This window comes from Chrysemys picta, chromosome 17 (genome assembly GCF_011386835.1).
Source record: "Chrysemys picta bellii isolate R12L10 chromosome 17, ASM1138683v2, whole genome shotgun sequence".
Taxonomy (NCBI): domain Eukaryota; kingdom Metazoa; phylum Chordata; order Testudines; family Emydidae; genus Chrysemys; species Chrysemys picta.
The window spans coordinates 14,592,414-14,613,113 of record NC_088807.1 but is presented as its reverse complement, the minus strand read 5'-3'; the positions used below and the strand labels follow the sequence as shown (position 1 = coordinate 14,613,113).

At 50.2% G+C, this 20,700-nt stretch overlaps 1 protein-coding gene across 1 annotated transcript in view; it reads left to right on the top strand.

Moving 5' to 3' along the window:
* Positions 1–19,490, top strand: part of LOC135976417 (butyrophilin subfamily 3 member A2-like) — a 42,396-nt gene extending 22,906 nt beyond the window's left edge. Inside the window, exons 7-16 of the mRNA XM_065571869.1 lie at positions 1,105–1,131; positions 3,130–3,156; positions 4,092–4,118; positions 5,671–5,697; positions 6,477–6,503; positions 8,053–8,079; positions 8,840–8,866; positions 10,391–10,417; positions 12,367–12,387; positions 19,258–19,490. Of these exons, the coding sequence (XP_065427941.1) occupies positions 1,105–1,131; positions 3,130–3,156; positions 4,092–4,118; positions 5,671–5,697; positions 6,477–6,503; positions 8,053–8,079; positions 8,840–8,866; positions 10,391–10,417; positions 12,367–12,387; positions 19,258–19,490 (470 nt within the window). The remainder of the gene's footprint in view (positions 1–1,104; positions 1,132–3,129; positions 3,157–4,091; positions 4,119–5,670; positions 5,698–6,476; positions 6,504–8,052; positions 8,080–8,839; positions 8,867–10,390; positions 10,418–12,366; positions 12,388–19,257) is intronic.
* The last annotated feature ends 1,210 nt before the right edge of the window (positions 19,491–20,700 follow it).

Below are 20,700 nucleotides of genomic sequence, written 5' to 3'. Positions count from 1 at the left end.
GTCAGATTCTGTCCCACTAACCCTGGGCAGTTGCTCAGTGACTCTATTCTCCTTAAAGGAAATGACACTGCAAGGTCAATGATGCTCTGTGAGATGATTCCATCCCTGAGACTGTTGAATGCACAGGACATAGGGAGGGTGATTAACCCCTGGCACAAGCTCCCCAGAGCAGTGGTAAATTCTCCATCTCTTGATGGCGTCAGATCCAGACTGGGCAACTTTCTGGAAGCTGCTGTAGTGAAATCTGAGTTATTGGGTTTGGTGCAATGGTAATTGGGTGAGATTCTGGTTTGTGTTGCACAGAAGGTCAGAGTAGATGTTCTAATGGTCCCATCTAACCTTAAACTCTATGAATCTGTGACATTCGCTCTCTTGAGCTGTGTTAATAGACACAGCAGCACCATTTTTGAAAGTCCACATGTCTAATTTATTCCACTGTGAACTTTTCAATATTTAGTAACAATATTGGTTTGTATTGTGATGGTGCTGAGTGGTGCTGACCCATTCTGCTGGGCACTGCGCACACATGCAGGGAAATACAGATGACAGGTGCAGACAATGGATACAACATGCCAGCGCAGTGACTGGGGTTCTCACGGCAATCACAACCTGGAAGAGACCTAAGAATCCCCCTCTTTCATCTCCTTTGCCCTCTGCCATGCCCCATTGTGGCCACCATTCCTCCAGCTGGGGAGGGCTGGATGAGACTCCCCTAGCAATCAATGCTGTTCTGTAACTAGCCAGAGGGGTCGCTGTGGAGTAACTGACCCCACCCCATGGTTCTACTAGCCCTGCAGCACCAGCCCAAGGCCTGCTCTACACACAGCCCTGCACCAGTTTAACTCAAGGTGTGTTTTGAAACCTAATTAGTTAAACTGGTTCCAGTGTGTGTGTAGAAAGGGGCTAAGGAGTAGGAAACTTCCCCATGTCTCCTGCATGTTGGTGCATGTCACTAACCGCCAGCCCTGCTCCCGTCAAACCTGCCAGCTCCTGCACTGGGGCTGGGAGTGTGGGGTGTCTGTGACTAACCCCAGTCATTAGGGAGTGTACAGCACCACCCAGTGTGTGACTCTGGGTCTGACTCTTTTCTCTTCCCCATTTCAGAGACTGAGAAGAAGACCTGGGAATCAGGTAATTGGCTAAACCCTAGTAAACGTGTGTCTGTGCTTTCATGCTACAGTGAGATAGAAATATCACCACATGCACTGTGTGGACCTTAGTCACCTTCGTGATCATCTCCCCCTACCCTGGAAATAGCCAAACACTGCAGGGTTTGCAGCTCAGATTTCAGTATCATCCTCAACATCAAAGAGTGAATGTAATGCACATAAGATGGCAGGACTCAGGCTATATCTACACTGCCCAACAGGTCAGATTACGGGGGTGTGAATAGCAACGCGCACCAAAGTGCTGCCTGGTAACTAACAACCCCGTGTGGATGCTGTGGGTGTGAACTGAAAGGTCTCTACCTTACATTTCCATAGTCATATCTGAAGAGGACCGACTAGGTCCATTCAGTGTTCAGTTACAGCACAGCACTTTGGTGTGTGCTGCAAATCACACCCTCATAGGCCAAACTACTGGGCTGTATAAACAAGCCCTGAGTCAGGGGCTGGGCAAACTTCCTCCATGCAGGTCTGTGGTTACACCTGCAAAATGGCTGCTATCCCAATGCTGGGCTCCCCACTTGCACACAGCTCTGCCACTGCCCCATAGTGCTCACCCACTGTCTCCCCACAGCACCAGTGCACCACCAGTGCCCCTCAATCCCCACCCACTGCCTCCCTGCTACATCAGCCCTGAGCTCCTCAGTCCTGTCCAGTTCTGTTACTCCCGCCACCACCCTTGCACACAGCATGTGTGTGAGGTCAATGGAAGCGGTCCTGGAATTGAGCTTTGCAAGGGGTCCCCATATTAGAAACACTGCCACTGCCTGCACCCCCACACACACACATCCCAGCCCTGGGCTGCCTCCCACAGCTCTGTTCTGTTGGCATCCCTCAATCCGCACCCACAGCTTCCCTGCTATCCCAGCCCATAGCTCCTCAGTCCTGTCCTGTTTCCCCATATCCTAATCTAAGCCTGGGCACCAAAGAAACAGAGCCTCCAAATACTAGTACACTCTATATGGGCTCTGTGAGGTGCACTGTGATGGGCCCCACCATCCACATTGTTCTCACAAGAGCTGGGGCAGGACCTGACCCATGTATCTAGGGGTGGATGGAAAATCCAGTTCCACACAGCCCCACGGAGCCCTGCCCCAGCTAAGCTCCTGCCAACCACTAACCCTAGAGTTACACACTTCTGCAAATCGGCACCACAAAGGGATTGGGCACAACTCAGAAATAGAAGGTCTGAGGCTGGGTGACAGGCTGCAGCCGTGCAGGCCTCTCTCTATGTGATACATGTTCTGGTGTGACGCTCCCTTCCCTTACTCCCTGCAGTCCCATAAGCTGCCCCCAGTGGCAATTTGTGGGCTCTGTTTAGGGGTTGATCTGGCATTTTGTCTGTTGTTCATTAACAAGAGTTTTGTCTGATGTGTCCTGTCAGTTCTGACACCCTTGGCTCAATGGGTACGTCTACACTGGAGCTGGGAACGAGCTTCCCAGCTCGGGTAGCCAAACACATACTAGCTCTGCTTGACTAGTGCACTGACAATAGCAATGCAGCTAGGATAGCAGGGGCAGTGGCTCAGAGTAGCCGCCTAAGTCCATACCCAGGGGTTCTGAGAGGGTCTGTATTTGAGTATCTAGCCCAAGTTGCTGCATGTGCTACCCCTGCCCAGGCCCACAGACAGCACTTCTAGGCCCCAGCGCAAAACAGTCAATGGGAGCTCTTCTGGCATGGCCAGGGCTTCCACATGCCCGCCAGGCTGCCTTCACCGCTGCCCGGGCCCCTGGGCAATTGCGCCCTTTGCCCCGCACCCATCATCAGCAGGTATGACACTGGCTACCCTGCTGATTTTAGCTCACTTGCTTGAGCAGATCTAATTCGTATCTGCCTGCACAAACTGGGAAGCTTGCTTCCATCTGCAGTGGAGATGTACCCAGAGTTTGGAAAAAACTCACGTCACTGTGCTTCGAACAACCCACATTGAATGACCATAGTCTCCTTCTGTTCTCTCCCCAGAGTACCAGGAGCTGCGTGAGACAATTGGTAAGTTTTTCCACCTCCCCATTAGAGCCCCTGGGCAGAGGCTCCCAGCCACACACGATGTTGAGCAGATACAGAAGCACCAATACCGCAGGGCAGGGCTGAGTGAAGTTTGGGCAAAAATACAAATCCCATTACAGTGACCACAGTCCGACGGCAACACTGTGAGCTCTCTGCAGCAGACACAGGGTTATCGCTCTCATGTCTGGATAGACAGAGAGATGTCACCTTGGCTTGGACAATCCAAGGCCAATCACAGTCTTCTGATGGAGCAGGAGGGGGTCAGCCGCTTTCTATAGATGACTGCTGCAGCACAGGCTCTTCTGGGACACTTCTGAAAATGTAGAGATGAGCAAGAGACCAGACTCAGACTCACATTTCCATGCTTTATTGCCAAGAGCAGATCGCAGATTTGAGCTCCAATAATCAGCATGTCCATCCCCTAGTTGTACCTGGAGAGCATAATTTCGATTCTTCAAAAGGCTGTTAGTAACACAGAAAAGGAATTCCCCTGAGACAGAAGGGTTGAGAAGGTCAGAGCTGTATCAGGATCCAGACCCATGTCTTCTATGAAGGTTAGTGGGGTGGTATAGCTCAGTGGTTTGCGCATTGACTTGCTAAACCCAGGGTTATGAGTTCAATCCTTGAGGGGGCCATTTAGGAATCTGGGGCAAAAATCTGTCTGGGGATTGGTCCTGCTTTGAGCAGGGGGTTGGACTAGATAATCTCTTGGGGTCCCTTCTAACCCTAGTATTCTATGATTAGATGCTTTGCAAATCCCAGGGCTCCTGTGTTTTGGTGCGTCTCACTAACCACCAGCCCCACACCTAACAAAGCTGCTGGGGCTAAGAGTGAGGCTGTGGGGTGTCTGTAACTAACCCCAGTTGTTATGGGGCACACAGCACCTGTCTCTAACTCTTTTCTCCTCCCTATTTCAGATGTTGAAAGGAAGGCCATTGAATCAGGTACTTCACTAAACCCCTACTTAACGTGTGTCTCTGCTTCTGCTTTCACACTGTCACAAGAAAGAAAAATCCCCTGTACGATGTATGGACTTGAGTCTCCTTCATGATCATCCCTCCCTGCCCTTGGAAGTAACAAATGCGACAATTTGCAGTATCCTCTGGGCTTCCTCCCGCAGCCCCAGCTCTGTTTGCATCCCTCAGTCCCCCGCCCACCCTGGCTTCCCTGCTATTCCAGCCCTCAGCTCCTCAGCTTCTCAGTCCTGTCCTGTTTCCCCCCATCCCAGTCTAGGCCTGGGCTTTAAATGAACGGAGCCTCCAAAACCTTCTATGCTTTGTGTGGGCGTTGAGGTGCACTCTGATGGGACCCACCACCCAGCCTGTTCCACTGGGAGCAGAGACTGTATGTGACCCCATGTCTTTAGTGGTGGAGAGTAAATCCAGTACCACAAAGCCCCACCGAGCCCTTCCCCAGCTAAGTTCCTGCCAGCACTAACCCTAGAGTTGCACACTTTTACAAATCAGTACCACAAAGGGATTGCACAGCCTAGAAATAGGAGGTTTGAGGGCAGGTGACAGGCTGCCGCAGTGCAGGCCTTTCTCTCTGTGACACGTGTTCTGATGTGAAGATCCCCCTCCTCATTCCTGGCAGTGCCATCTGCTGGAGGTGCTGCCCCCAGTGTCAATTTGTGGGCTGTGTTTCAGGGCTGATCTGGGACCTTGTCTTGTTGTTCATTAACAACAGTTTTGTCTGACACGTCCAGTCAGTTCTAACACTCTTGGCTCACCAGGTACATCTACACTGTAGCAGGGAGCGAGCTTCTCAGGTCAGGTAGCCGACTCATGCTAGCTCTGCTTGAGTGTCATGACCAGGGCGTGGGCGGTCAGGCCTAGAGGGTGGAACAGGGGTCTGATGTGAGGAAGCAGCAGATTCAGGTTGCCAGGAGATCGGAGTCAGGGGGTAGGAGCAGGTAACAGAAGGGAAGCAGAACTGGGCAGGGAAAAGCCCATTTTCGTGAACAACATTCTGGTCCTGTTCTTGGTTTAAATAGAAACTTGAGCGTGTAGTTCTGGTAGCTGTCAGCAGGTCAGTGGGTTGGAACTTACAGGGTGAGAATAGACCTGTGGGTCAGGCTTCAAGACATCTGGCATCAGTCCCTTGTCAAGTGAAGCCCTCTGGTCAATGTTAGAGCGGGCATTGTGGGATAATTGTTATGGAATGCTCATATTAGCGTGGGGGTGTCTTTTCGGGAGAAGAGGTGGTGCGGGAATGGCATCTCCATGGAAGGGGTGGTGCAAGAGCACTGGCTCGGTGAGAAGGGGCAGCATGAGGGTAGGTCTTCAGGGGATTGGGTAGCACATGGAGGGGGGGGCCTCAGGGAAAGCAGCAAGTGCGGGGCTTTAGCGGGAGGGGTGGCTCAGTGGGTTGCGTCCATGGTACGGCTACAGGTGGGCCCCCCACTTTTAGGTAGCTTCCGTTGCTCCACCCTCATCACACTCTGCTCAGAACAACCCTTACTGAACCCATGATGGTCTCTTTTTCTTCTCTCCCCAGAATGCCAGGAGCTGCGTGAGAAGCTTGGTAAGTTCATCCACCTCCCCAGCAGAGCCCCTGGGCAGAGGATCCCAGCCACACACGGTGCTGAGCAGACATAGAAACACCAACACTGCAGGGCAGGACTGAGTGAAGATTGAGCAAAAATACAAATCATATTACAGTAATCCCAGTCCCAAGGCAGCACTGAGAGCTCTCTGCAGCAGACACAGGGTTACCTGCTCTCATGTTTGGATAGACAGACAGCTGTTACCTTGCGTTTGAGAATCCAATGCCAATCATATTGTTCTGGTGGAACAGGAGGGGACCACCCACTTTCTATAGATAACTGCAGCAGTGCAGGCTCTTCTGGGCCACTTCTGAACATGTGGAGATGAGGAATAGATCAAACTCATACTCACATTTCCATGCTTTGTTGTCAAGACCAGATCCCTGATGTGAGCTCCAATAATCAGCACATGCATCTCCTAATTATACCTGGAGTGTGTAGCTTTGTTGCTACTAAGGGCTGTTAGTAACACAGAAAAGGAATTACCCTTAGACGGAAGGGTTGAGAATGTCAGAGCTGTATCGGGATCCAGACCCACATCTTCCATCAAGGTTAGATGATTTGTAAATCCCAGGGCTCCTGTGTGTTGGTGCATATCACTAACCGCCAGCCCCACTCATATTAAAGCTGAGGGCTCCTGTCTTGGGGCTAGGAGTGAGGTTGTGCAGTGTCTGTAACTAACCCCAGTCGTTATGGGGCACACAGCATCACACAGCGCCTGTCTCTGTCTCTAACTCCCTTCCACTCCCTATTTCAGATGCTGAGAGGAAGGCCTTTGAAGCAGGTACTTCGCTGACCCCCTACTTAACGTCTGTCTGTGCTTTCACACTGTCACAAGAAAGAAAAATCCCCTGTACAATGTATGGACTTGAGTCTCCTTCATGATCATCCCTCCCTGCCCTTGGAAGTAACAAATGCGGCAGAATTTGCAGTATCCTCTGGGCTTCCTCCCGCAGCCCCAGCTCTGTTTGCATCCCTCAGTCCCCAACCCACCCACCCTAGCTTCCCTGCTATTCCAGCCCTCAGCTTCTCAGTCCTGTCCTGTTTCACCCCATCCCAGTCTAGGCCTGGGCCTTGACTGAACAGAGCCCCCAGAACCTTCTATGCTTTGTGTGGGCGTTGTGAAGTGCACTCTGATGGGACCCACCACCCAGCCTGTTCCACTGGGAGCAGAGACTGTATGTGACCCCACATCTTTAGTGGTGTAGAATAAATCCAGTACCACAAAGCCCCACCGAGCCCTTCCCCAGCTAAGCTCCTGCCAGCACTAGCACTAGAGTTGCACACTTTTACAAATCAGCACAACAAAGGGTTGCACAGCCTAGAAATTGGAGGTTTGAGTCCGGGTGACAGGCTGCTGCAGTGAAAGCCTCTTCTGTGACACGTGTTCTGATGTGGTGATCCCTCTCCTCATTCCTGGCAGTGCCGTCTGCTGGAGGTGCTGCCCCCAATGTCAATTTGTAGGCTGTGTTTCAGGGCTGATCTGGGACCTTGTCTTGTTGTTCATTAACAACAGTTTTGTCTGACACGTCCAGTCAGTTCTAACACTCTTGGCTCACCAGGTACATCTACACTGTAGCAGGGAGCGAGCTTCTCAGGTCAGGTAGCCGACTCATGCTAGCTCTGCTTGAGTGTCATGACCAGGGCGTGGGCGGTCAGGCCTAGAGGGTGGAACAGGCGTCTGATGTGAGGAAGCAGCAGATTCAGGTTGCCAGGAGATCGGAGTCAGGGGGTAGGAGCAGGTAACAGAAGGGAAGCAGAACTGGGCAGGGAAAAGCCCATTTTCATGAACAACATCCTGGTCCTGTTCTTGGTTTAAATAGAAAGTTGAGCATGTAGTTCTGGTAGCTGTCAGCAGGTCAGTGGGTGGTGGGTTGGAACTTACTGGGTGAGAATAGACCTGAGAGTTAGGCTTCAAGACATCTGGCATCAGTCCCTTGTCAAGTGAAGCCTTCTGGTCAATGTTGGAGCAGGAATTTTGGGAAAATTCTTATGAAAAGCTCATACTAGCGCAGGGGTGTGTTTTTGGGGGAAGAGGTGGTGCAGATATGGGGTTTTGGGGGAAGAGGTGGTGCGAGACCACTGGCTCGGTGAGAAGGGGCAGTGTGAGGGTGGGTCTTCAGGGGGATTGGGTAGCACGTGGGGGGGCTCAGGGAAAGGGGCAGAAGAAGTGCAGGGCTTCAGGGGGAGGGGCGGCTCAGTGGTTTGGGTGCACGGTACGGCTGCAGGTGGCCCCCCACTTTTAGGGAGCTTCCGTCGCTCCAGGCCCATGACCCTCTGCTCAGAACGACCCTTACTGAACCCATGATGGTGTCCTTTTCTTCTCTCCCCAGAGTGCGACAAGCTGCATGAGAAGCTTGGTAAGTTCATCCACCTCCCCGGCAGAGCCCATTGGCAGAAGTTCCCAGCAACACACGGTGCTGAGCAGACACAGAAGCACTAACACTGCAGGGCAGGGCTGAGTGAAGTTTGGACAAATCACATTACAGTAACCCCAGTCCCACAGCAGCACTGTGAGCTCTCTGCAGCAGACACAGGGTTATCTGCTCTCATGTCTGGATAGACAGACAGGTGTCACCTTGGCTTTGAGAATCCAATGCCCATCACATTATTCTGATGGAGCAGGAGGGGGCCAGCCACTTTCTATAGATGACTGCAGCAGTGTAGGCTCTTCTGGGCCACTTCCCAGAATGTGGAGATGAGCAAGAAACCAGACTCATACTCACGTTTCCATGCTTTGTTGCTAAGGCCACATCCCAGATGTGAACTCCAATAATCCGCACGTCCATCCCCTAGTTGTACCTAGAGTGGGTAGCTTTGTTGCTACAAAGGGCTGTTAGTAACGCTGAAAAGGAATTCTCCTGAGACGGAAGGGTTGAGAATGTCAGAGCTGTATCGGATCCAGACCCACGTCCTCCATCAAGTTTAGATGCTTGGCAAGTCCCAGGGATCCTGCATGTTGGTTCGTATCACTAACCGCCAGCCCCACTCCTATCAAAGCTGCTGGCTTCTGTGCTGGGGCTGGGATTGAGGCTGTGGAGTGTCTGTAAATGACCCCAGTCATTAAGGGGCACACAGCGCCTGTCTCTGTCTCTAACTCTTTTCTGCTCCCTATTTCAGATGCTGAGAGGAAGGCTTTTGAAGCAGGTACTTCACTAACCCCCTACTTAACATGTGTCTGTGCTTTCACACTGTCACAAGAAAGAAAAATCCCCTGTACAATGTATGGACTTGAGTCTCCTTCATGATCATCCCTCCCTGCCCTTGGAAGTAACAAATGCGGCAGAATTTGCAGTATCCCTGGGCTTCCTCCTCCAGCCCCACCTCTGTTTCCATCCCTCAGTCCCCCACCCACTGCTTTCCTGCTATTCCAGCCCTCAGCTTCTCAGTCCTGTCCTGTTTCCCCCCATCCTAGCCTAGGCCTGGGCCTCGAATGAACAGAGCCTCCAAAACCTTCTATGCTTTGTGTGGGCTTTGTGAGATGCAGTCTAATGGGACCCACCACCCAGCCTGTTCCACTGGGAGCTGAAACTGTATGTGACCCCATGTCTTTAGTGGTGTAGAATAAATCCAGTACCGCAAAGCCCCACCGAGCCCTTCCCCAAGTAAGCTCCTGCCAGTACTAACGCTAGAGTTACACACTTTTGCAAATCAGCACAACAAAGGGATTGCACAGCCTAGAAATTGGAGGTTTGAGGCCGGGTGACAGGCTGCCGCAGTGAAGGCCTCTCTCTATGTGACACATGTTCTGGTGTGATGCTCCCTCCCCTCATTCCTGGCAGTGCCATCTGCTGGAGGTGCTGTCCTCAGTGTCAATTTGTGGGCTCTGTTTCAGGGCTTATCTGGGAACTTGTCTGTTGTTCATTACCAACAGTTTTCGCTGACACTCTTGACTCACAATGTACATCTACACTGTAGCTGGGAGCGAGCTTCTCAGCCCAGGTAGCTGATTCATGCTAGCTCTGCTCGAGTGTCATGACCAGGGCATGGCAGTCATGCCTAGTGGTTGGAACAGGAGTCAGGTGTGAGTAAGCAGCAGAGTCAGGTTCCCAGGAGATCGGAGTCAGGGGGTAGGAGCAGGTAATACAAGGGAAGCAGAACAGGGCAGGAAAAAGCCTATTTGCATTGACAACATCCTGGTCCTGTTCATGGTTTAAATGGAAAGTTGAGGTTGTAGTTCTGGTAACTGCCAGCAGTTCAGTGGGAGGTGGGTTGGAACTTCCTGGGTGAGAAGAGCCCTTTGGGTCAGGCTTCAAGATATCTGGCATCAGTCCCTTGCCAAGTGAAGGCCTCTGGTCAATGCTGGACCGGTCATTTTGGGAAAATTCTTATGGAATGCTCATACTAGCGCAGGGGTGTGTTTTCGGGGGAAGAGATGGCACAGGAATGGGGTCTCGGGAGAAGGGGTGGTACTAGAGCACTGGCTCGGTGAGAAGGGGCAGAATGAGCGTGGGTCTTCAGGGGGATTGGGTAGCACCGGGGGGGCCTCAGGGAAAGGGGCAGGACAAGTACAGGGCTTCAGGGGGAGGGGTGGCTCAGTGGGTTGGATCCATGGTACGGCTGCAGGTGGCCCCCCACTTTTAGGGAGCTTCCGTCGCTTCAGTCCTGTGACACTCTGCTCAGAACGACCCCTGCTAAACCCATGATGGTCTCCTTTTCTTCTCTCCCCAGAGCGCAGCAAACTGCATGAGAGGACTGGTAAGTTTATCTACCTCCCCCACAGAGCCCCTGGGCAGAAGCTCCCAGTAACACATGGTTCTGAGCAGACAGACACTGCATGGCATGAGTGAAGTTTGGGCAAACATACAAATCACATTACATCACCGCAGCTCCACTGCAGCTCAGTAAGCTCTGTGCAGCAGACATACGTCTACCTGCTCTTATGTCTCGATAGTCAGACACGTGTCACCTGGCCTTTGACAATCCAATGCCAATCACATTTTTTAATGCAACAGAAGGGGACTAGCCGCTTTGTACAGATGACTGTAGCAGTGCAGGCTCTTCTGGGCCACTTCCCAGAACGTGGCTCATGTTTCCATGTTTTGTTGCCAAAACCAGATCTCAGATGTGAGCTCCAATCATCTGCATGTCCACTCCCTAGTTACACCTGGAGTGTGTAGCTTGTTAGTAACACAGAAAATGAATTCCCCTGAGACAGAAGGGTTGAGAATGTTAGAGCTCTCCAGCCCCACAGCTCTGCCAGTTACCCTCAGTCCTGACCTGCAGCTAGTGGTGGAATTAGTCATATGCAAGCCGTACACTTTCAGGGAATCCTGAGGCACCGAGGGGCCCCTTGAAAGCCAGATCTCACTCACCAGGTGTCAGCAGCTCCATCTGCCCTATTGAAATCAATAGTGAAGCTCCCATTTATTTCAATGGGGCAGGATTTCATCTGTTACTGTCAATGTTGTAACCTATCCATTAAAAAAAAAAATCATTGTTTACTGGCTCCTTTTACAAAAACTAGTATTGAAATTCTTGACATTGTTGTAAATAAGTTCACAAGAAGAGTGTTAATTAGCAGAGAATGTTTCTCAAAATCTTTAAAGTTAAATCAATTTATGGTGGTCCAGATTGAAAATCTGATTGTTACTGTTGTCTTTGATGAATGCAGCCAAGTTATTCTAGTGGCAGAGCTGGGGGTGGGATTCAATGATAGGGCTAGGTGAGGTATTCATACAGAACATTATGCTTATGTATCTTCCTAAATCAGGAAGAATCTTGGGTCTGAAAATGACTTTCTGTGAGGGTAACTGTATCAAAATAGGCAACTCTCTTCTTACTTGCCACTTTGTCTTCAGAGAACATGGAAGACAAGTCTAGATTTCAGTCACTCTTCGTACTTTATTAATTGTTGGGTTTGAAAGTACTGAAAATTATCAATGGGGCTTATGACAGACACTGAGGTTATTTAGGGAGAACTATTCAGTGTCACAACTTAGTTCTCAGCAGGAAGCTGCCTCTCTGAGTGTGGTAGGGAGTGGTCAGCCCAATTGTCAGTTCCAGCTAAAGAATTCATTGTTGTAAGAGGATAGATTGACAGGGAAGAACATGTTGTTCACAGTTTGCAGTATTTACCCAGCTCATGTGAAATGACAAGAAAACTATTCCTGATGCTGACACACACTTTTTATATGACCACAGTCAAGTCTCTTCTGCTGCCTGTGCCTCAGTTTACACCTCTGTAAAATGAGGATACAATTTCTTACCCACCTTTATAAAACACTGATACCTACTGCTGGGAGAGCACTATTCACTGACCAAAAGCTTTGTGAATGCAGCCAGCGTCTCATACCATTCCATTCCATGCCATTGCCACGTGCAAATTATACTTAACCAGGAAATACAGATAAGGTACAGAAGCACCATCGGCTTCATATATGGATTTTAGAGCATTTGGAAAAAATTACCTTTTTTTTAGAAAGTGAGCTTCTCTCAACCCTTAACTATTTTTGAACCAGTGCGCCTCCATAAGAGGAGTGTATGGTGATAATGTTTTAATATTATTTAGTAAAAATCCCCAAAGTATTGTTCGTCTTTAGATTATCATTTAGGACAATTTCTAGTTGACAAAAAGAGGTTACATTTTATAATGACAGTTTGGATAAAGCAATGTGCTGACACTTCAATGTGTTTCTTTTTTTCAGTATTTGGCAAGACTGGAAGGAGTAAGTCTGCATGGATTTTTCAGCAGTTTAATTCAGAGAAGATCCACAGGATATACACATATTTACATGATCCTGTCCACATAAATGTCTGTAGCATCTTAGGTTTGATACAGCCTAGAGTGTGATCCCATTAACAGAAGCACATATGCTTTAATCCAACACAGTCCCATGGAATACAACTCAACATTGGGTTTTAAAATCAATAACTGTGAATTTTGTTTAGAGGACTAAGGGTCAGTTTTTAAAGTCATTTAGATACCTAACTCCCATTGAAAGCAATGGGAGTTAGGCAGTTTAATATCTTTAAAAATCAAGCCATAAACTGCTGGTGAATCACAGCTGGTGAATCACAAGCTATGGATTTTAATGCAGAAAATTCTACAATTTAATGAAGAACTGCTGTAAGCTTAACAATTAAGTGTGTTATAATGGTTGATTGGGCTGGAACTTATTTCTCAGGACATATGGATTGTAATAAAAATCAGTTACATTTTGTAACTATGCAGTTTCGATAAAACAATGTGCAGATATTTAAAGAACTGTTTTTCTTTTCCAGAATCTCTCAATAAATTAATAGGTAAGTCTGCCTGAATTTCAACAGGTTCACTCTCTCTCTCCTTCTCTCTCACCCACACACACAGGAGGTGGACAGTGCAAATGAATCCTCACATCCTGCCCTCTGAAGTGTGTGGAAGCAGCTTGACTCTGAAGCAGCCTAAGGACCAATCTTGCAAAATCATCCACACTCAGGCCCCAGTTCTCCGTTCTGGCGCACAGTATGTCCTGGCCAGCCCTCGCTGTGGGTGGGAAGGGAGGAAATGGTGACTTAAAGCCATCTTCGTACTTCTTCGTATTCTGGATCCAGTCCCTGACACTGACAACAGCTCCCTCAGAACTGCTCTTACCTACAGTCAGTTGCCCATGTTCCCAGGAATAGCTGGAGTGCAGTCCCTCCCCATCTTCCCCATGACATAGGCCTTTACTTTGAACCAGGACCGGGCTTACATGTGGATGATGGGGGCCACTGCCCAGTGCACTGTGGTCGGGGAGGGGTGGTGACGTGGTCAAGAGGCAAGGAGAAGGACAGACCTTGGGTGCAAGGTCACAGAAGGAAGGTCGGGTCAATGCAGTGTGGGCGGGTAGGTAGTGGGGCTCTGGGGTGATGGGGGAGTGGGTAGCCTGGGGAGGCAGCAGGGGGCAGGGATGATGATGATGGGATGGATGGAGAGGTAGCGGAGGCCAGGTGTGATGAGGGGTGGGTTGGGAGCCCAGAGAGGCAGTGGGCACAGGGTGGATGTAGAGTCAGTGGGAGGCAGGGGCAATGGGGGTTGGATGGGGGCCAGGGGAGGCAGCGAAGGCCAGGGGTGATGGAGGGGTGGGTCTGGAGCCCAGAGAGGGAAGCCCAAGGAGGCAGCAAGTGCCAGGTGTGCCAAAATACAAGTTCTCCCAGGGTGACATTTTCCCTAAGGCAGCCTGCTTGGAACTGGGGGAGAGGGAGGGGACGGGAGGGTGAAATGCCATGACTCTTCACACTGAACTGCCTTGCCTGGAAAATCCAAACACGCCTGGGGTGTTTCCCAGACCTGAATCCTTCTGTCCTATTTCTGAAGAGTAAATGTAACACCAGCAGACCCCGGTCGCAGGGGACCTTTGGAGCTTAGTGCATGATCCTCTCTCGCATGAACCAAAAGCCAACTGGGTGTTAGCTAAGGTTGTAGCAGACTCATTTTATCTCTCTCTCTCTCTCTCTAACTGGTCTCAGTGCCACTAGATGGGACAGAACACCACATCCAGGAGGTGTGTGCATTACACTTTCACTTGCTTAAAATTAGCCAAAACATAAGTTTTAACATTACATATTTATTACACATTTCATTATTTAGTACATTTTGTAGCTGATAAAAACGATTACCAAAAGACAAGAGAGGGATCCAGACAGATGGGGAACACAATGAGATGACACTGGATAGCATGATGAGCAATGGTTTCAGCTCACCAGCAGCCTGGCTGTTAACATTTTTGTAGGAAAGAAAAAAATGTGTTTCCTAAACTCTGTCCCTCCATCTACCTCTGTCAGATGTCTGATATTAGCTGTGCCTTGAAACAGCAGGAATGATCCATTCACATGACGTATTTCCCACACAAAAACTCTATCAAGATAGAGTTAAGGCTGCAGGCGGTGGCCAGTGCTCCCTCATATGAATTCTTGGACCCTCAGGCACATTGTTCCAGAGAATGTAAAACCATTTCTCTGCTCTGGCTGGCTGTTCCCCCCACCTGCTTCTTCCAGGCCCCTGTGGAGAGGACTGTGGGTGTTAACTGTAGCACCCCCCCCCCCAGGCAAAATCCCTCTGTTCCTTGGGGATTTCTGGACTCCAGACTCCCCAGCCCCTATAGAAGGTTTTTCAGTTAGACCAGGCTCCCTGTCACAGTCCCCCAGAATCCCACACTGGCCTGAAAGACTTACCAGGTTCTCCAGCCCCCTCACGGCCAGCTCTTTGAAAGCATTAAGGCTGCCCCTTAATGCTCTCATGGGGCGGTTGAAGAGCCAAATACAACTTGTTAGAGTGGGATGAGGAGGGCATTAGCAGCAAGTGAAGAGCCCATCCCCAGTTCCATGCCCCAGCATCCACCCTTATCTGAGGTTACGCTCCCTCCATAAACAAATTATCAGTGAAAATGTTCTCCACACCCTAGGACAGACTTCATGGGGCCCAAGGCTAATCAGGATGCAGCCAGATGAACAAGAAAGTTTTTCTCCTCCCCTGTTCCCTACCTGTTGGCTTTTTGTTGCTCCCTGGTCCCAGTGGAGGGGTGTAAGTAATGCAGTAACTCTCCCCATCCCCATTAACTTTAATTATGGAGGTGACATAGCAACTACATACATAGAATGCACCAGGATTTTCCCTTTAACAGGATCTTTATGCTCCTTTCTTTTCAGGAAACAGTTCCATGTAGAAAAAGATCTAGCTCAAGCTTATAATGAGATTCTAGTGTTTTACCTGTACTTGATAGCTCATAGCAGGTTGCTTCCAATACTCCCTTCCTTTGATTTTCCAAATAGCTTATTCCATATCCAACTTCTACAGAAAACTTTAGCTAAATCCTGTAGGGACACAATATTCACACACTCAAATGTTTCCTTCTTTTTGCAGAGGAAGTGAGCAAGAGAAAGGGTAAGTCTACACTGATATTTTTAAACATTATACACTGTGTTGTGTAAGCCCTATACTATTTCATTTCACCACCCATCCCTTTTTTCACATGGTGCCCTGATGCACCAGGATTGTTTTTAAATTTGCAATGGAATAACTGATGAATTATTTGATTGCAAGAAGAGTTAGAAGGCTGTATTTCTCAATCTCTGCATAGGGTCAGACAATAGAGAGGCCACATTTCGTACCATAATCTGAATCTAGCGTTCATGAAAGTAGATGATTTTTTATTTGGATTAATTTTATTACTAAGATAAACACAACTATTGTTAGACTTTACTTTTTGTTATTATTACTTTCCATTTTGACCTGAGTGGTCCGCCAAAGTTTTGAGCTCTGGGAATGTTCCATATGGGAATAGAAATTGATAATGGAATCTGGTATTTTCTTTGGTGGTATCTTGTTTATTTACAAGGAATGCACAAAGTCCTACTTCTCCAAATGCAGGAAGAAACAAAAAGAGGAGACATTCCTTTGTCCGCTGTTGTCAGCCTGCCTTTCCACTCAGCACTCTGTATGGAAAAAAAGCTTTATTTCAGAGCCACTTTACTGTGCTTCTAGGCTGTGTTTCCTTGACTTTCTCTTTCTGCTTTTGTCTTATTTGCTGTGACTCTCTCTGCCTCTGCTTGTGTTGTCCCTGGCTATGTCTACACTACACTTTTGTTGGTCAGGGCTGTGTTTTTTCACACTTCTGACCAACAAAAGTTTTACCAACAAAAAAGCGCCAGTATAGACAGTGCTATGTCACCGGGAGATGCTCTCCCACTGACAAAGCTACCGCCGCTCATTGGGGGGTGGTTTTATTTTGCTGGCAGAAGAGCTCTCTCCTGCCAGCAAAGAGTGACTACACGGGAGCCCTTACAGCAACACAGTTGTAGCAGCACAGCTTGTGCTGCTATAAGGTCTGTAGTGTAGCGATAGCCTCTGTTTCACTGAGATTGGCTCTACACTACAGAGTTAGGTCAACATAAGGCAGCTTATGTCAACCTAACTATGTCAGTGTCTACACTACAGCCTCCCTCCTGCCAATGTAAGTGCCCTACTCCGGCAACTAATAACTCCACCTGCACAAGAGGCAAACAGCTTATGTCAGTGTAGTTAGGGCGATGCAGTGTCTGTGTAGACACTGTGTTCCTTATGACAGCTGTTGACTGTCTTGTCAATTTCATGACTCTGCTGGATATGAAAACTGGCTCCCAGCTCCTCAGCTGGGCTATTGCCACATCTCCACTCTAAGCTGGGCTGCCACCTAGGCTCCCCACTTCCTGCTGGGAGTCCTGTTGCTCCCTGGGGTCCCAGCTCCCCACAAGGAGCACGGCAACTGACCAGACTCTGGGCACAGATCTACCCGCTGGAGGCAAGAAGCCCCGGCCAACTTCCTCCTTGCACTTGGCTATGAGTGTGGAGGCGAAAAGCCCGGGGGGGCAGCTGGGCTCCTGGTGGGGAGATGAGAGCACTGACTCTCAGCCCCTCACACTGCCCATCTTCAGTCGGTGCAAGTACTTCTGGTGAGGACACGCATCACTGACAGAAGGGGGGTAACGTGGACACCAGCCTCCACAGTAATTACTGTGGTGGCTGTAAGTCAACCTTACATAGGTCGATTTAGGATTGTAGTGCAGACATGCCCAAAGACAGTGAATGCCCCTTCGAGCTCTCGGCCACAAAGTCCAAATTACTGGGTAGGCTCTTATACTCCCTTTGTTTTAGGTGGGGCTGTTTATCTGTCTCTCATGGCCATTTTAAATGGGGTGGGGGTGGAGGTCACACAGCTTAGAGTAGGTTTAACACAACACACTATGAAGCCGATAGCTTAGTACAATTTCATATCTAATATAATTCTAGCCCCCCTTTTGAAGATTATTGGGTAATCGGAGAGTCACTGGAGCAAAGGGACTGGAACCTGGGTCTCCCCCTCCTCTAACTACTGGCCTACAGAATCTTGTGGCCTTGTTAGTTAACCTTTTCCTGTCTGCATCGAATCCTGGTCTGCAGATGCAGTGCTTTCTAATCCAGTCAACGTCCATTCTCCCTGCATGCCATGTCTATGGCATTGCGGCCAGGCACAATGGTAACTGTTAAGACTGGAAGCCTCTGATTCAGGAGGAATCTATCGCTTTTCACATGCCCTAGCCTCACCCTCAGGGACTGCACAGGATGGAGAGTTCGGGGGACTTGAAGAAACCTGACGCACTGCTTTGGAAAATCCCCCTCAGCACCCAACCCAGCCTTGCACCATACTGTGAGCACACAGCTGAACATTTTTGCCCATGCAAAGTGCATTTGTATAAAGTTTCACTCTATGTATTTATTTTCCAGATATTCCTCAGGAGGAAAAGGGTGAGTTCCTATTAATAACTGAAAGGTGGCTTTCAACCTGATGAACAGAGGAGACCAGAAGATTGGGGGATTCTAAATATGATTTCTGATGAGTAGCCATGAAATGTGAATACTAAATATTCAAATTTAGTACCAATTGTTGGGTAGAAACTATTGCCATCTGATGGCAATTGGGTGGTCTATAGAGAGTGGAGTTCATGGGAAGAGTCCAGTTCATGCAGAAAAATATTCAGCTCTCACATCAGACCCCAGCCCGCCACCACAACTGGCCATGTTCATATATGTATTGTGGCAGAGCTCTGACCTTGTCCCTGTGGGTCCTGCACTTCCAGGCCATTTATGCTAGCTTCAGAGACTCACTGCAACCCTCCACATAGCCCTTCTCTCTCTAGGGCCAGGGATACAGTCCACTGAGCCCTTTTCATCATAAGCCAGCAAGGAGGTTGGTGAGAGAACTCCCACAGTCTCTGTTGCCCTACGGCCTCATACCAAAACAGTTTAGCCTCCTGTCCTGACAGGGGCCTGGCTTCCCCTCCCAGGAGATATTTCTGTAGTGGTGGGTTGGGGGGAACCCGGGCCTGCCCTCTACTCCAGGTTTGGGCTCAGGGACCCTAACGGTAGCAGCTGTTGGCAGCCAACCTTTCACTGCCAGAGTTCCTACATTTCCCTGGGCCACTTCCCCACAGCTCTCCTGCTTCTCCACTCTTACCTTAGGGCTCCCTTACCAATGACTTGAGGATGTCTTCATTAACCAGCCCTTCAGCCACACTTCCTCTCCCCTGGCTCTCCTCTGCCTAACTGGAGTGAGTCATTTTATAGTATCAGAGGGGCCTTAATTAGAGTCAGGTGGTCACATTAGCTTAATAGCCTCACCTGACTCTTTGCAGGTTAATTAGAGTCAGGTGTTCTCATTAGCCTGGAGCAGCCTCTGCTCTGGTCAGTCAGGGAACGGAAAACTGTTCATCCAGTGGTCAGTAGTATATCTTCCTTCTGCTCGTCTGCTGTGGGCGCTGTTCGGGGTTCTCTGCTCGGTGTCCCACAGGAGCCAGGTGCTCTCCTTCCTTTGGGAGAGGGGGTACTCTGTGGTTTTCCTGCAGGAGACCCATATGGATCTGGCCGCCAAAGACAGCTGGTGGCTGGAATGGGGGACAGGGTCTACTTTAGCCGTTTCACAGTTCGTATGGCTGGAGTAGCGACCCTGTTCTTCCCTGACCTACGGCCCGAGGTGCTGGGGGTCACCGAGGCTGTGCCAGGCCACCTGCTGCACCTCTGGGTCCGCATGGAGGAGCTTGTGGTCAATCTTGTCAACGTTTAGCCCCGACATCGGGCCCAAAGCGGTTGCATTTCTATCAGTATGGGGCCACCTTCCTCGGCTCCTTGGATCCTTGCAAGTGCCTGATCCTGGGCGGGGACTTTAACACCACCCTCGAGGAACGAGACCGCTCAGGGACCAAGCAATGCCCGACTGCTGCGGACGTCCTCTGGGAGATCATTGAACATCACTCCCTAGTGGACGTCTGGTGCAACCACCACCCGGATGACGTCTAGATGTTCACCTTCGTCCGGGTGGAGGCCCATCGGTCGCGCCACTCCCTGCTGGACCGCATCTACTTGTCATGTTTCCACCTTTCATGGGCCCACTCCTCCTGCGTTCGGCCAGCCCCATTTTCAGATCACCATCTTGCCACTGTGACGGCCTCTCTCTGCAGGGAGAGGCTGGGGCCGGCCTATTGGAACTTTAATAACAGTTTGCTGGAGGATGCGGGCTTCGTGACGTCCTTCCGGGAGTTCTGGCTGGCCTGGCGAGGGTAGAGGCGCGCCTTTCCCTCGGCGTGGCGGTGGTGGGACGTGGGGAAGGTGCGCGCCTGGCTCTTCTGCCGCACTACACCTGGGGCACCAGCCGACAGAGGGATGCGGCGATAGAGCAGTTGGAACGGGAGGTCTTAGAGCTGGAGAGGCATCTGGCCATCAGCCCCAAGGATCCATCCCTCTGCAGAGCATGCTGGGAGAAGCAAGAGGCGCTCCGGGCCCTTGTGGACAGTCGGGCACGGGCTGCCTTTGTTCGATCCTGCATCTGCCTCCTTCGGGAGATGGATTGTGGCTCCCGCTTCTTCTATGCCCTGGAAAAAAGGGAGGGGGCTAAGAATCACGTCACCTGCCTCCTGGCAGAGGACAGCTCCCCCCTCACGGATCCAGTGGAGATGTGTGGGAGGGCCAGGGCCTTCTACACAAACCTTTTCTCCCCAGATCCGACTGATCCTAACACTTGCAGAGTGCTCTGGGATGGACTCCCGACGGTCAGCGCAGGTGACTGTGATCGGCTAGAGCTACGTCTCACTCTGGCCGAGTTCTCGGAAGCCCTCCGTCGCATGCCCACCAATAAATCTCCGGGCATGGACGGGCTGACCGTGGAGTTCTACTGCGTGTTCTGGGATGTCCTCAGCCCAGACCTAGTCACCATCTGGGCTGAGTCCTTGCAGAGCGGGGTCCTCCCTCTTTCATGCAGGTGAGCTGTGCTCGCCTTATTGCCGAAGAAGGGGGACCTCCGTGACTTATGGAATTGGCGTCCCATCTTGCTCCTCAGCATGGACTACAAAGAGGTAGCGAAGGCCATCTCGCTGCGGCTAGGGTCCGTGCTGGTGGACGTGGTCCACCCAGACCAGACTTACACCGTCCCGGGCCGCACCATCTTCGATAACCTGTATCTGGTCCGGGACTTCTTGGAGCTTGGGTGTAGGGATGGTCTGTCGTTCACCCT